Genomic DNA, 16,663 nt, shown 5'->3' with positions numbered 1-16,663 from the left:
AACCTTTCATTTACATAAACCTGTTAAATTACCTACCTTCCCTAAAAAAGACGAATAAATACCTACGAGAGTTAAATACTCAGATAGATTGTGTATATCGATCTTATATTTGATCAATATCTTGTGCAATGGGATGTAGCTCGTATATATATTTAAAAATAGTTCTCAAAACACCGGCTCAGAGATTAGTGTATAGAAAACGAAAAAGCGACATAGACATTATACATTTTAATTTACTTAGTAGTCTTGTAGGTCACCGTTGGAGATTATATAAATTTGAATAAAATTAGCTTTGGGAGGTAAATGGAATATTAAATAATTTAATACAATATTAAATACCTAGATATTTCTTCTAGACTCCAGCGGTGGCAGTTGTATTGCGTGCGTAGTAGGACACCGTTGTGAGGTCCTGGGTTCGAATGCCAGGTTCAGGTTTTTTCACTAAATATCAGCCTGGAGTCTGGAATTTCTACCCGATATGGCGATAAGCTCGCCCCACTATCACATCATAGGACAGAATACACTAGCGAAAATAGCTGCCATAGTTGCTCCTCTTCCTACGACTTCGTACATAAAAGCGTGATGTATGTGTACCTATAATTTAAACTTTGTAAATGTAAATATTCGTACAACAAATAACAAACGAATAAATATGTGTTTCGCAACTTTTATCAACCACTTGTGGGTGATATGGGATTAATCAATATGACTGCTTAGATATGAACACCTCGGTTGCTTTGTTATATTGCCTGCGCGGTGTAGAGTACCCATGATTATAGAGCAGAGGTCTCGGGTACAAATTCTGGACTGGGCAAAGTGACAATAGATCCGCCCCTTATAATTACATGAGACCAGTCGACAAAATGTGAGTGTTTTACACCTCAGCCTTTTTTTCTTATTTTTCTGTAACAGCTGGTCACAGACAGAAAATAGATACTATACGATTGAAAGAAAACTACCCTCGCGAATAACAAGAGTGTAATTGTCGGGATCTCATAGTATAATAATTATAAGAGTCTGTATATAAATCTACATATATATCAAAGAAAGTGGTGTTAGTCACACTATTTATAACTCAAGAACGGATGAACCGATTTGGCTGAAAATTGGTGGAGAGGTAGCTTAGAACCAGGAGACGGACATAGGATATTTATCCCGTTTTCTCCAGTTCCCACGGCAACGGGACGTGACATAAGACGTGGTATTAGAAAGAAAAATTTGGTATGGAGATAGTATAAGACCCTGGGAAGGTTATAGGCTACTATCCCGGGAAAATATATGGTATAATATATGGTACTTTTAACCCGGAAAACTCCTTCACGCGGGCGAAGCCGCGAGCAAAAGCTAGTAAATTATATAGAAATACGATTGTATGGCGGGCCACCACTGAAATGAGAAAAAGACAATGCATGTATCAATCCCTAAATGTAGCATACTTATGTGGGTAATAACGAACATTTTTTATATAATAAAATTGTAACAGGCAGATGTCTGCATGTTGTAAATATTGAAGAAAATCTAGTATGGTGGATGGACTTTATTAGAGCAACAGAAGCCAGACCACCAGCCAGTTAGACCTATAGTTTTAATTTACGATAAAGGCTTCATTTTATCCTAGGAAATATAAGGCAAATAGACGAAATCTTTCGACGTCAGTAATAAGTACATTCTTCATACGACTACATCTACGGGTGTAAACGTGTTACATTCGCCTAGTCCACGAGCTTCTATAGTATCTCGACCGTTGGGAATCTCACAGACTACTATAAAGATGCTATGAACGTTGGGAAATGTCTTGCGTACATGTACGAGTGGGGACGAATTAATCTCTAGGTACATAGATACGATCTAAGTATGGTCGGCCTAACATCACATAATAGATACTTACCTATATTCCTTGCAACAAAACTTAGCATACCTATTACCTTGAATCAGTGTGGACCTCTCCAGGCGAAGCGACGCGACGTGAGTGCGAGAATGTTTAAGGCGCCCTCTCTTCGCCTCGTGCGCACTCCGCTCAATGTCGATTTTTTTACCGGAGTCAAAGAACACGATTGTGCTATTTTATCCTGTTGCTATGTATAAATATTGTTATCTACTATCTTTTTATGCTCATACTTAAATATAATTTATACGTACTTACAAATTTGTTATTACATTTAGTTGATATGCACATATACTGAATATTAGTAAACATACGACGCAGCAATCATAGTCACTTCAACCCAGTTCATTCTGTACTGGCCAACTGAATAAAATGAGAATAAAGAATGAAAGTGTGGATGGGTAGCACTCGGGTTGCCCCCGCTTGCCATGCCTCGCGCGAAGACCATCCAGGATCCAGGGTTATATACTTACTTATATAATATTATTTAAAATCCTAATGAATATTATAAGTACAAATGCAAAGTATTTTAATAAAACAAAATTTATAGTATTTATACGACGACTTATATAAAACAATGTATTTATTTAAGTAGGTACTTATATCAAGAAATTACATAAACATCAATCACTTACTACAACTATGGTACTTAATGTTATAAAGAGGAAGTTTGTGAGTTTGTAGGGGCTAATCTCGGGAACTACTAAACTGATTTTGAAAATTCTTTCACTAATAAGAATCTTCAATACTCGTGAGTGTTAAAGGCTTTTATCCCGGTAAAACTTTTCACGCGGCGGAACCACGAGTAAAAGCTAGTCAATAAAAAAAATATCATAATATTAGGAATTATATCCATATAGTTCTGTCTCTATAAAATTGCCAAAACAGAAATAAAACATTGTTTCATACTTGCAACCTTTTTAAATGTAAATTCGCAGTTTCATATTATGGTGCCCGCTGTCTGTATTAGCGACGAACATAAAAGACAAGTCAAAGACGACCCGCAGGCGGCAGCCGCAGCCCGCAGTGCAATGAGGCCTGTGACTACAGTTGCGATCGACCGCATTCTTGCTTGCAGCCGCGGTCTCTTCTATTCCGAGATAGACTGCAAGTCGCACATTTATTTATTTATTTATTGGATAAGGATTGCTAACGGAGTTTACAATAATTCTTATAATAACTACACATATTTATAGCTATAATCGCTTACGTAATTGTAACTCTGGTTATAAGTAGGCTTACCATACGTCCCGGTTTGACCGGGATAATCCCGGTTTGAGATCCCTGTCCCAGCTCTCTCTTTGGCTCTTCGTAATTATGGTAAGCCTAGTTATAAGCAATCACAGCATGAGCCACAATCTTTAAGACAATAGAAAATGCTCAAATACTTAGTTTATCACATTGCCACATATCTATTATAATTAAGTATTCTTTTTGCCCTTCGTTCCCTTAGATTTTCCCATTACGACAGATCATAGCATTAACATCTTAGCTGTTAATGTTTTTGGTTTAATGTAGGGTATTATCGATGACGTCAGATACTAATTCAGATTAGTAATCCAACTAAATTGAGTTGATGAGACATTTCGGAAAATGGCATTCACAATTCGAATCTTTTTAATTTTGATGCATTAAGTAATTTAATAAATTCAAAATTGACATTTCATCTAAATACCCTTTCGAGATAAATAAAACCTATGAATTATTTATGTTCACTCATTCTCGTATATTTGCTGCATTATTTAAAATAAGATAGATGTATTGTTAATTGTTATTTTCATTTTAGAAGGTATTTATAAATATGACACGGTCACATTATCTGTGCACCTCGCTTCGATGACGTTACATCGACACTCAAGTACAGTGTAAAAAACAAGCATCACTGAAAATATCTAATATAGTATTTTTTTTGTACTGACTGAATTTAAAAGTATTATTTCTAAATGTATACATTTAATGTATGTGTGTGTATGTATGTTTTTCTTTTTATAAAATAATTTAATAAATGAATATTTTTTTAAAAAAAATAACTTACAAAAATAGTCCAATCGTAACAATATATTTTCAAAACAAAACAATCGTTAGATACAAATAGCTCAATTCTCGAAATGCGTATCGACAACGAAGATGCAAACCGTACTGACCAGAGTAGAGACAAGATACGGCGTGCGCGGGGAGGTGAAAAGAAAATAGGGAGGGGCACTGCATTCCAGAGAAGTGCACAGATATTGTGACCGTGTATTGTGTATTAGTATTTGTCTTGCGGCGGTGATGCGGACGGTCGAAGCTGCGCTCCGCGGTCACATGTTACAATGTCGCGTTGCTCGGAATCATTTTCATAGAAACTTACAGAAACCAATAGTGTCACGTGCAGCCTGCGGTTTGCGGCTAGTCTCGAACGTGGACCTTTAACAAAACGTGATCAGTGCTACGGACTTACTCGCCCTTCGTGGTTTTTATTATTTGGAACTGTTTTGATTAAAAGTTCACACTTTAAATATAATCTAAAGACTTAAATATGACGTAGAAATAAGTCAATCGTTACTAGAATATTTTTACAATTAAACTCATTTCGGATTATTGTATAATTTAATATTAAAAAAATTGTGACTTATGTCACGTTGCGCCTCGTCATCGGATATTGTCTTACGTAGTATTTGTATTCTCTTTGGGATATTGCTTTAATATAATTAGGTAACATAGGATTTTGCCATACATATTACAATGCTCTTCGCATAGGATCATAAGATACAAGCCAAGTCTTCCATTGATATATTGATCGCGTTCGTCGCAATTACAGGGATGTGTCTATCGTTCACGTAAGAAGAGCTTCGCCTTAAACTGCTAATAAGGCCGAAGTTATACATCCGGCACGGCTTTCTGAAGTCAGAAACGGAACTCAAATTCAGAAAAACGGATATTAGCTTCACAAATCATATCTTTCTTATATATACTGATCGAGATCAGTGTTATTATTTGTTAACTCAACGTTAGCAGAAATACATACCTAAAAATACAAAACTTACGAAAAAGGCCAAATTATTTCAAAACTTTATTCAATTGACCAATAAAAAAATGTTCTTTCAATCAATCTTTGAAAGAAAATTATGAAGAAAACACAAATAAGTGAAAACAATAATTTAAGACGAAATAGAAATATAAACAGAATATATTGACAGAATATATAGTATTCCGGGTCTTGTGTAATATTTGATAAAGAGGTACATCTAATATATTTTTTAATTCTATAATAATTAAGTATAATATTAATTACACGCAGTTGCGCATTTCATAGAAACTCAATGAATTCCAGGCCTGATTTCAAAATTCTAGCCTTTATCATTCTTTTAGATCAATCGAAATAATTCAGAATAATTTACGACCGAAATTAAAAAATTCAGATGTTTGTAAATTGAATGGAATCCAGAACTTTCCGTATACAGATTTTAAATTTCATTTCTGAATTGAGAGTGCTATTCGGAATGTATAAGCCCGGCTTAAAAGTTGTGATCATAATATGACAACTTCACTGAACGAGCGAAAGATAAGAACCATCGAGATATTCGATCAGTCGAAACAATCGATAGATCTCGACTCTGTACCTCGAACTTCCCTAGTAACTGCAATTTGTAGGTACATCAATTTTATATCAATCAATTATCCATTGTCTTTTGACTGACTGATAATTTTTTTTTTATTTGTAGTTTGTACCTGGTTTGTACTCCGTTGTCATGTGCATGTTGAGTTTGTGTACTGTAAACTGTTGTGTACGTTGTGACCTTCGTAATCTATAAAAAGAGTCGTCAATAATTATTATTAAACGTCGGTTATTAAACTGGTAATGAACAGATTTTTAATAAGTGTTTAAAGTGAAAGAAAAATGTGCGATTTTTTTATTTAAATTTAGGATTTTTACTTATCAGGTGAGCAAATTAAAAATATTATATTTCAACTTCTTTTTCTTTTTTTTATGAACTACGAACTTATTTCATTTAAAGTTTATGAATACGACTATCTGCATCAATGCGAGAAAGGGAGAATCTAAATTTAAAGTAAACAGTAGTAATTGATATTGAAAAGTGAGTAGGTAAATATAACACTATTTTGTTTACGTCTTTATCATGAAATTCATTTCAATACACAGGATATGCTACGAGTATGTATATATTGAAATTTTATGCAAGGAATAAGGATACTTGTGTATAAACATAATTCTATTTTGTTTCCATATGAGTATAGGTTTAACTGCGTATATTTATTTTTTTATTTATAGATTTAACAATGTCATCAATTGACAAATTAAGACTTCTTGTATGGAAGAACTTTCTTCTTCAGAGAAGACACAAGTGGCAAACATTGTTTGAAATATTATCACCTGTGATATTTTGTATTTTTTTAATATCCACAAGATGCCTTCTGGCTCCAAAATCGATTCCAAAGACAAGCTATGCACCATTCTTCCCTACTTATTTCAATGTATCATCACAAAATCAGTAAGTAGAATCTTTTCAAATTGGCATCCTTTCAAGGTCTAACATTAGTTTTAACAAAAGTTATACTGTTTGTTATTTTGAATTAAACAAAACATAACCATTCTATACTGTACCTTCTGTGATTAATACATTTTTCTAAGCTAAAAACACATGGATTTTTAGTTACAGTACCAATCTACCTTTATATTTTATATTGTTATGTCATTTTAACTCTCATCTATATAATATCGCCTATTTTGCATAATATTCCTTTATTAATTAATTTTATCACATCTTTGATTTTTATTATCAAAATATGTGTATATCAATACCTCTAAAAAATTATATTTTTGTAGTGAGAATCTCACATCTGCAAACATGGCACTAGCATATTCTCCAGACAATGCACTTACAAGGGTAGCAACAAAAAGTGTATTTTCTACTATAGTTGATGATAATTTTGGATTTTTTGGATCTCTTCTATTTGGACTTAGTTCCCTTCCTGAACCCATAGGATATAAAAATGCAAAAGAGTTGGAAGCAGTACTTACACAGCCTCATGCTATGAACCATATCCTAGCTGGCATTCAGTATGATGATGATATGGCTAGTAAGTTTTTTTTTACTCTTAACCAAAATGTTTTTAATAAAATAAAAGACTCAAAATAAAATACCAAATGTATATTTTTTAACAGTTTTAATATTTTTATATTAGTATACCTTCTGATTAGTATTTTGTTAAATGCCACTAATTTGTATCTCATAATACAATATACACAAACATTGAATTCTTTCAGATGCTACATCATGGCCTGAAAACATTAAAGTAACATTAAGGTTCCCGGCCACTATGCGCAGTCCGTCACTAGATCATCCACTCTTGACTGGGTGGAGAACAAATTTACTATTCCCCCTCTTTCCTCAATCAGGGCCAAGAGAACCTGAAGATAAATTTGGAGGAAGATCACCAGGTCTCAATGAGTAACATTACTTACCTTATTACTGAAGAATAATAAAATTAAAATCTATTTATCTTTTTAAAATCATCATCAAAATCATGACTTAATTTCTGATATTAGATTTTCCAGCTTAAATAAGACAGAAAACAATATTATAAGTATATGTCCCATTATTATTAATATTATGTTGTAAAAAATTGCATGTACATGAGCCAAAATCTAGCACAGAAAAAATTTACAAAGTCTGTTGGAAATTCAAATAAAAAGAGCAAATTAGAATCATATTACTAAAAAGAGATGCACATACTAAGAAAGAGATGGCAAGATAAACAAAATACACAAATATTTTTAAATCAATTTTGAAGATAATATGGCAGAAATATTTTTATTCTTATTTGGCGTTACTTTTTAAGTAATGTACGAAATCAAACATTGATATCTACCCTATTGCATTGACCTTTGTTACAAATGATAAAGATTGAACTATTTTATTGTCTTCTATAATATAATTTAAAAATATTTTTAGGCTATTCACAAGAAATGTTTCTTGCTATTCAGCATGCGATCTCACAAAATATAATAAAACAAAAAACTGGAAAAAGCATAAATACTGATGTATACCTCCAACGATTACCTCAACTTGCATCAAGAGAAGATATGCTTTTAACAATTCTGGAAAGATTTGTCTCCATGACGCTTATGTTGGGCTTTGCTTACACATTCGTAAACACTGTGCGAGCTGTGACTACAGAAAAAGAATTGCAACTAAAGGTATTTTAGAAATATTTATTAGGACTTTAAGAAAAAATATTTTTTTTACTTAAATAATTTTGATAGATTGGATCTTGTGTAAATGAATGCGATTTTATGATGTACAGTAAGTTGCTATCTATTTTGCGTGACGCGTACAGGTACTGCTCAAATTCCCAATAGTTTTCTCCGAATCTATAGTTCTATTTTCGAATCGATCGAATAACCGAGAATAAACTACTTACGGCCGATTCCAATAAACAATCTTAATCTTCGCTCCGACCCCATGGAAATACCAATCAAAATAAGTAATTTAATAAGGTAAAAAAAACTGTTAACTTTGGTCCATTTTCGTGATAGATCGGAAAAAGCCATTTAAATCATTTATTGAAAGCAACGTTTAATCAAGCCAGCTGCATCGTGTCAATCAAGCTTCATTCCGATTGATTAATTTGCGCGGTCCGAAGATTTTTTGTTTTAAGTGTAATAAATATCCAAACATAATAATTACTCATTTTCGTATTTATAACATTAGTAGGGTAGGTAAGAGAATATAAGTACAATAAGAACTTACTTAATGTAAACAAGTTAATTACTTTAAATGCATATATTTGTATCAATTAACATATACATGGAAATAAATAATTAAAAACAAGGCATTCTAAGACGTTATACACATAAGTTCACACGTTCACATAAGTTATGCATTTTGTTGTGTTGAGAAATGTTTCCAAGATGTTGACCCGGCGATTTAAAAGTAACTGTAATGTGAGACGCTTTAGGAAACCTTGTACAATAATGAAAAGAAAATATTAAAGACATAGGTATTAAGGTAGGTTTCGTTGATTCAGAGAACAAGGATGGCACAGGACAAAATAATTCGGGCCCGACTATACGCCAATATTATCTAATGTAATGTATGCCAAAATGTTGGGACTTAAAAAAAAAAGTCTCCTAAAAGGGGTGCTAAAGTTAATAAGATCTGAATGGTATTTTACAGTCATATTATTTTTGTCCACCGCGATCTCAGATCTAGAATAATATCCGGTATTTTTTTTTTTCAGGAAACTATGGCTATAATGGGACTTCCTTCGTGGTTGCACTGGGTAGCGTGGTTTATAAAACAATTTTCATTCCTATTCGTAACGGTTGTTATAATAGTAATTATGTACAAAGTAAGTTAACAAAACCTTTATCAATTTTGCCTATTATTCTTGCACGTAGTATATTTAATGTGTTTCGTAAAGTATCGCATAAGTATATATGTATTACATGTGTGTTTTCCTTAAAAAATCATGTTATAATGAATTATGAATTTTTAGATCCCGTTCCAGCATACAGCTACTGGTGACGCGTTTGCAGTGTTCACTTACACACCATGGACGGTTCTTTTGTTCCTAATGGTGCTATTTATAATCGTGTCACTTGCATTTTCCTTTATGATAAGCGTGTTTTTCTCTAAAGGTATGTTCATACGAAATATTTGTGTAAAATAATGCCTAATTATTACATAGTGACCCAACTGACACAAAGGCGAATATCATTCCGTCATGACTTATAAATAACTAGTTTATGCAGCGTTTTGCATAAATATTAAATGGACGCATATAATTACAGTCATAACATTACATTGATATTATCTATTAATATATATCAATAAAATACATTGATAATTAATTTTAATTAAACTGTTACACGTGCTTAATTATCTTAATAGAAGCTATTAACCCAGCCAACTCTTCGAGTTCTCATCATTTGTGGCGTGCTCTTTGATTAGTATAGGTATTACATTATGCAAGGCGTGTAATTTTAGCTAGCTCATGCGACATAACTTTGTAACGTTTGAGTATTGTAGCAAAGGGAAATAGTCAAATTTAGTTGATTTTAAGTGATCCTTCTTCCACAACCTACCCACAATAACCGAAGAATTATGAATTCACTGGCGTCCTTAAAGAAAAAAGGTTTAGGGAAGGAAAGGCGGTTTAAGCCTTTGATAGTGGTACTCAGTACATATATGTAGGTGTCAATATAGGAAACTCGCTTCATGATGGTTATTTGTTAGACCATGTTGAACTGGGTTTCATGAGTCAATTGTTATTTTACCTACTTGTAGAAAAATAATATATTTCGTACATGAAATTTTTGTAGGATAAATATGCTTGCCAAGCCATGGTAGGTGGGTCTAAAAGTACTGAGATGATTGTTTTGTTTACAGCTAACACAGCAGCGTCCGTAATGGCACTGATTTGGTTCGCAACATTTTCCGTATTTATGTTCACTCAACTGATACATGAGAATGTCAGTTATCGAACAAAGTTTCTTCTCTGCCTATTCTCGAACAGTGCTATAGGATATGCCTTCCAAATGGTTATAATTGCAGAAGGAACTTCTAAAGGTAAGTAACTCTTTACATCGTGTCTTGTTCATGGTCTTATTTTCTCGAACCTGACGTATTGGTTAAGTGGTGACTTCTCCAAAGCGATTTGAAATGCTGATTCTATAACTAAAACGCTGTACAGCTCATTAAAATATACTTTGGAACTATAAAACTTGAGAATGCTACGGACAAAGTTTTATTTATTTCGCAATATTCTACTTTGAGTGACTTCATGTATTTCATTTCTACCAATAAGTGAGGTCGTCAGACCAGGAAATAGATAAATGTCAGCATTATATGTATATAATCCTGTTATTATAGAGACAATAAAACAACACAAAGAGTTCTAACATATTCCACTACATTTACATTAAAAAAATCCGTTATTGTGTCATATTTATTTAATGATAAACGAGTTATTAAAACGCAAAACAGATTATAATTGTAATATTTCACAATATCATCATATTTATTAGAATATCGAATAATCAAAATCAACACTTGTTAGTTATTTTTCACATGCTTGAAGAAATTAATGAATATCTGGTTTACGAACTTTAAATTACAATTATTCCGTGTATGTCTCTTTATTGTATGGAGAAAATGCCCACCTTATGGTATTTCGCACTGTGTAGTATAATTATGTCGACTTCTGCTTATGACCTTTACGTTTCAATGGTGACATTAACTTGCCATTTTTTCTTTATTAACGTGATAAGTTTATCTGACAAGTAAAATTGTCGCGGTCGATTTTATTTTTCGAAAAACCTTGGTATCTTCGCCTGTTATAGTAAATTTATAGAAATATTCGTTTCAATGGAACTGTTGTTTTTATAAATGTAAAAGACTTTTCTAAAATTTAAGTTTTATGTATTCGGGATATCACGTTCTGAGAGCAGAGGTGAACTGTAAGTTTACTGACCGCTATATCTGAGAACATTTTACATTGTTAAAGTAGTACCATATTATATATTGTCATCTTCTGAAGTTTATTTTTTGTCCAATATACTTAATTGTTAAGAGAGTTAGATTTCAAATAACTCGAATGTCTGCGCTTATTGTAGAAATGTATACTCCATAGTGGGGTTTGTAATTGTTTAATTTTTAGGAAAATCCGTATTCTTTATATCTATTAGTTTCCCATTTTATTTATTTATTTGCTTTTCACATACATAACATGTATATCGGCGGACTTAATGCTAAAGGCATTCTCTCCCAGTCAACCATTCACGGATTAAAGCTGTGTCCTTCTTTGACTGTCGATCCATGCTTGATGAGACTACTTCTTCCATCAATTTATTTGCTTATTTCTGTACAGGTTTGCAATGGGCTGATTTCTTCAAGCAGATATCTTACCACGAGCCATTCCTACCGGGTCATGTAGTTTTAATGCTGTTATTCGACACCGTGCTGTATATGGCAATCGCTGCGTATGTTGAAAAGATAAAGCCTGGAATTTACGGTGTTCCTTTACCATGGTACTTTCCATTTACTAAAAGTTTCTGGTCACCGGTAAAAATGGTTGGTAAGTGTAATCAAATTCGAAGATTCGGTACAAGCATTCATTATAGATATTATAGGATGTCTATGAATTTATCTGAAGACATATTTCGTATTTTATACCACTCATACGAGTATTATAGCTCGTAGACTCGAATATCCAGTCTTGTCGTTATTTGAATCAAGCGCACATTGAATGGATGGATGTAATTGACATTAAATTAACCTGCGTAACGTGACATTGCACTTTGCAGCAAGAAAAAACAAGACTTTTTTCCACTCATTGCAACACTTACGTCAGATATTATACAAAAATAAATGTAATAATACAACATAAATTTTATGTTTTTATCCGTATTGTAAGGCGGATTTTTTTTCTTATAGTTAGATAATTCCATAGTATAGGCATACCACGTACTTATTATAAGTTTGTGTAACGAAGGTCAAGAACACTCCATTAAACGGTTAATAACATAATGATGCTTAACTTGTTATACATGTTTATATAAACTGGTTATTCTGGTTAATGTACTTAAAGCATCAATAAAGCTACATACAGACGATGCTACTTTCACGTCTCGCACGTGCGAGTCTTGAGAGGACATAACAAAATGTTTCCCACAAACAATTCTCGCCCGCGTTGACAGGCGAGCCTCGCATGGCCTAAATATGATAACTGTATACGAGTTTCATTTTACTCATATTCCAAATAATTTGTATAATACTCGCACGTTCAAGAAAAAATGTCATCGTGTAGCAGCGGGCGAGAAAATTGCTCGGTCGTTTCTTATATGATATAATTGCATGCGATTTTTTACTTTTCGCTTGTATCGTACACATTATGATACGATAGTCTTCGGGTGATTATTGCTAAAATAATTGCATAAGTTTCTCGCCTCCAATCGGGCGAGAAACTGGCTTAGTCTTATTGTAGTTTTAATGTGATGGTTTTGATTAATGTGTTTCACATAAATTTAACCTATATCATATTTGTGTATATTATAATCCAAATTATACAGGATTTAATTTTTGTGAATTGATTTTTATGATTGCCCATGGCGATAGTAATTTGTAATCATAAGTTGTATATTTGAAACATTACGTTGGTAGGTTAATATAGGAAGGATATTCTATTGTTTTATCTACGCAGTTACATTGTAGAAGATGTTTATTAATTTTCAGACGTAAATGAAAAAAAATGTGTAGTCGACACCGATTCAGAATACAATGATGCGCTTTTAAAAGTGGTACATGACGAGGAACCGAAGGGTGTGCCTATAGGTGTCAACATGCAAGTAAGTGCAGCAGGGGGAATTTACATATTTGCAAAAACCGTCATGCTTTTGTTTTATTGCGTTATTTATATATCGGCGGTTGAAAGGCTAATTGACTTAAGGCGATACCTCAAGGTCCATTTTCATACATTTTGTTTCAACTTTAATCTGGGTAACTAAAATTTCGTCATATTAAATTTTAAAGGCCGAAATATCCATGATTATTAATTATTTTTACGTTTTTCTTTCAACTGCGAGAACTAATCACTAACTAGACGTGAATTTAAATTCTTTACTTGCCAATACTTGTTTAGTTACCCAGATTAAAGGTTAAACAAAATGTATGAAAATGGACCTTGAGGTATCGCCTTAAGAGACATTTTTTGCGACACTAAGTTTCATACATATCTAAAATTAGCATTTTGTCTATGTTTTTTTTAAATTAGCATTTTGTCTATGTTTTTTTAATCTAGTTAAAATGTTGAAAAAATATGTCGCTTAAGTCAATTAGTTTTTCAACCGTCGATATGGAACTGTTATAAATATCTCACAATTAAACGATTCACAGAACCTTACGAAAATATACAAAGGTCGCAAAAGGGCAGTGGACAACCTAAACCTACGTATGTATGAAAACGAGATTACCGTATTACTGGGACACAACGGAGCTGGAAAAACGACAACAATATCAATGCTAACAGGTAAGACTTGTTGTAAGCAGGACATTGACTTCGATGACTAAAGTTCTCGCCTCATCGCTACATGTTACCGTGTACAAAGAGTCTCGCTGATCATACGTATTTATATCGATCATATTATTTTATTGCTTTGAATGACGAGACGAGTCCGCCTTTCGCTCGATGGAAAGCGATACGACCGCCCATAAACAGCAGAAACACCATCCAACACCTCGAATTACAAAGTATTGTTTGGTATTCCACAGCGCTCGCCATCTTGAGACATAGATGTTTAGTCTTACTATGTCCAGTGGTTACACTGCATACAATGTCCTTCAAAGCGGAACACAACAGTGAATACACACTGCTTGGCTGCAGAAATAGACATTGTGGTGGTACTTACCCAGGCGAACTCTCACATATGAGAGACCTACGTTTTAGATGTATTGTATGTAAATTATGTGACATATCTTCGGTGGATGAACACCGAGTTGTAATGCCACAGATGTGAAGTTAAAAATTACGTGAATCTGAGTTATTCGAACATCGGTGATGTGCGCTATAGGTATCGCATCGCGGCTTAATGTAGGTAACAGTGCGGCGCGGCGCCGACCTTCAATTAACTTTATTTTTTATTGCGTCATGAACTTATCATGATAATTAATATAAGTACATAAACAAAATTGGAATGTTTATTTGTAAAAAAAAATGTAAATACTTATATCTCCCACCAATAATAAAATAGAACGCGTATTTATCAAAACATTATGAGATTGAGAATACCTATTAAATACTTATGATTCAAGTGATGAATACACGGGCATTCCCAATGTCGAAATCGATTTAAACTTCGCAAGGCTCGCCAGTAAGTTGCTAACAGAAACTATCAGCACGATATCGAGATTTAATAGTCAAAAAACATTGCCTATTTACCTAAAGCTGCGTAGCAACATAGTTATGATGTAAGCGACAATGTCCGTGTTTTTATCCCCTGATATTATGATAACGTAGCATGATGAAGCAATTTTGTCGTTGATAATATCACGTGTCGTCGTTGAATGGTGAAACAAGTTTTTGATCTTTTTTACGTAACTTAATACAAATAAAAACGTTTTCCATTCGTCTGTTCATATAAATACATATTTCAAATGGTATGTTCGCCCGAATATATGTGAGTATTCCTATTTACGTATGCCTCCAAACAATAATTAATTTATTCACGTACGTAAACAATATATTATTACGAATGGTAATCGCCTGTTCATCGGGAATATGTATTTGGATCACGTATTTCTAATAAATTGTGGTGGTACAATTAGTGCATCCACCGCCATCTCGTCAACATCACCGGAACCTGCGAGAAGACCAATATAGTATTGACATAATCGCAGTGAACGTATAGCAATCACGCTAGATGGCGATAGACGATACTGGCTTACGATAGCGGAATTCGTGCGACGCGCAGCATATATATTACATATATATATCTCCGAATAAGAACCGTCGGAGGGGTCGCGGCCGGTCAGGCGCAACATCTGCTTGACTGGAAATCTTCCCCTTCCATAGAGGTACTTAACCATCTGTCCCTCTACAGCGGCGTCAGCCTTTACGCAGCTAAAAAATTAACACGTTGGTGCACTTAGACCTAAATTTAACTAATACATCTTTATCAATAATCTGAGACGGTCCGATAACCTTTTAAAGCTTTTTTGTAACTACCTCTAACATATTGGCAATTAAGTAAATACACAGATTTGTCAATATAACACAATTTCTTAACCACTGGCGGTATATTTATTTACTATTATTAATATATTTCTTTAAATTTATTTAGCTCAGCTCTCTAAAAAGTAAATACTGACCTGCACTGACATGACGTGCGTGTGACATTGCAGCATGTCACAAAATATAGTTGAAATTTTGCTGGTGTAAGCCCGAGGAAATATTCTAAATACATATTTATCATGATGACAATAGGATAGGTTTCATCGGCACGGATGACTCCCTGAGATTCTCTAAAAAGTTGCGATAGACTAGTTGGGAGGAGAACTGACTATCGAGACGGATGACCACAGACTCAAAACCCAAGGGCATGCACCTCTGACTTTTCTGAAGTTATGTGTGTATTCTTTGTCATGTCATGTCATCGTGAGGAAACAATTTTGCACTCTATAGCAATTTTGACAGTACGTGAAGTCTGCCTATCTGGATCACTCTCAGCAGTAGAGGAGGTCAAGACCTAGCAGTGGCACAGTATATAATACAGTAGATATTATTATTTTTATGAATATTTATTGTATAAACAGGCATGGTACCTCCGACGTCAGGCTCGGCGACCATAAACGGGTACAACATAGTGAGTGAGATGGAGCTGGCGCGACGCTCGGTGGGCATCTGTCCGCAACACAACGTGCTGTTTCCGGACCTCACCGTGGCCGAGCACATCGTGTTCTACGCGAAGCTCAAGGGCGTGCCGCAGAACAAGATCCGCGCTGAAGTGGATCACTTCATAAAGGTGCTAGAGTTAGAGGAGAAGCGAGACGCGTTGTCGTCGACGCTGTCGGGCGGGCAGAAGCGGCGGCTGTCGGTGGGCTGCGCCATGTGCGGCGCGTCGCGCGTGGTGTTGCTGGACGAGCCCACCTCGGGGCTCGACCCCGCCGCGCGCCGCGCGCTCTGGGACCTGCTGCAGAAGGAGAAGAGAGGTACCGTACCGCACTCCGCACGCGACACGCGCCACACACTGCACACTGCCCGCACACTGTACACTCA

At 34.3% G+C, this 16,663-nt stretch overlaps 1 protein-coding gene and 1 long non-coding RNA gene across 2 annotated transcripts in view; one reads left to right on the top strand and one right to left on the bottom strand.

The window, feature by feature from the left end:
* Positions 1-2,720: 2,720 nt before the first annotated feature.
* Positions 2,721-4,050, bottom strand: LOC119193474. The gene is made up of 2 exons (XR_005113963.1): positions 3,921-4,050; positions 2,721-2,990 (listed from the first exon to the last, which is right to left on the bottom strand). It is a non-coding gene; the product is annotated as an uncharacterized LOC119193474 (long non-coding RNA).
* Positions 4,051-5,150: 1,100 nt separating this feature from the next.
* The window catches only part of LOC119188432 (phospholipid-transporting ATPase ABCA1-like), a 29,649-nt gene continuing 18,136 nt past the window's right edge, over positions 5,151-16,663 (top strand). The window contains exons 1-13 of the mRNA XM_037447077.1: positions 5,151-5,514; positions 5,590-5,808; positions 6,159-6,378; positions 6,714-6,967; positions 7,155-7,328; positions 7,843-8,087; positions 9,131-9,241; positions 9,389-9,530; positions 10,282-10,461; positions 11,762-11,968; positions 13,126-13,238; positions 13,786-13,918; positions 16,201-16,596. Coding sequence (XP_037302974.1) covers positions 6,167-6,378; positions 6,714-6,967; positions 7,155-7,328; positions 7,843-8,087; positions 9,131-9,241; positions 9,389-9,530; positions 10,282-10,461; positions 11,762-11,968; positions 13,126-13,238; positions 13,786-13,918; positions 16,201-16,596 — 2,167 coding nt within the window. The 5' untranslated portion in view covers positions 5,151-5,514; positions 5,590-5,808; positions 6,159-6,166. The remainder of the gene's footprint in view (positions 5,515-5,589; positions 5,809-6,158; positions 6,379-6,713; positions 6,968-7,154; positions 7,329-7,842; positions 8,088-9,130; positions 9,242-9,388; positions 9,531-10,281; positions 10,462-11,761; positions 11,969-13,125; positions 13,239-13,785; positions 13,919-16,200; positions 16,597-16,663) is intronic.

This window comes from Manduca sexta, unplaced genomic scaffold (genome assembly GCF_014839805.1).
Source record: "Manduca sexta isolate Smith_Timp_Sample1 unplaced genomic scaffold, JHU_Msex_v1.0 HiC_scaffold_57, whole genome shotgun sequence".
NCBI lineage: Eukaryota > Metazoa > Arthropoda > Insecta > Lepidoptera > Sphingidae > Manduca > Manduca sexta.
The sequence above is the reverse complement of the archived record's forward strand: the minus strand, read 5'-3'. Positions and strand labels throughout refer to the sequence as shown.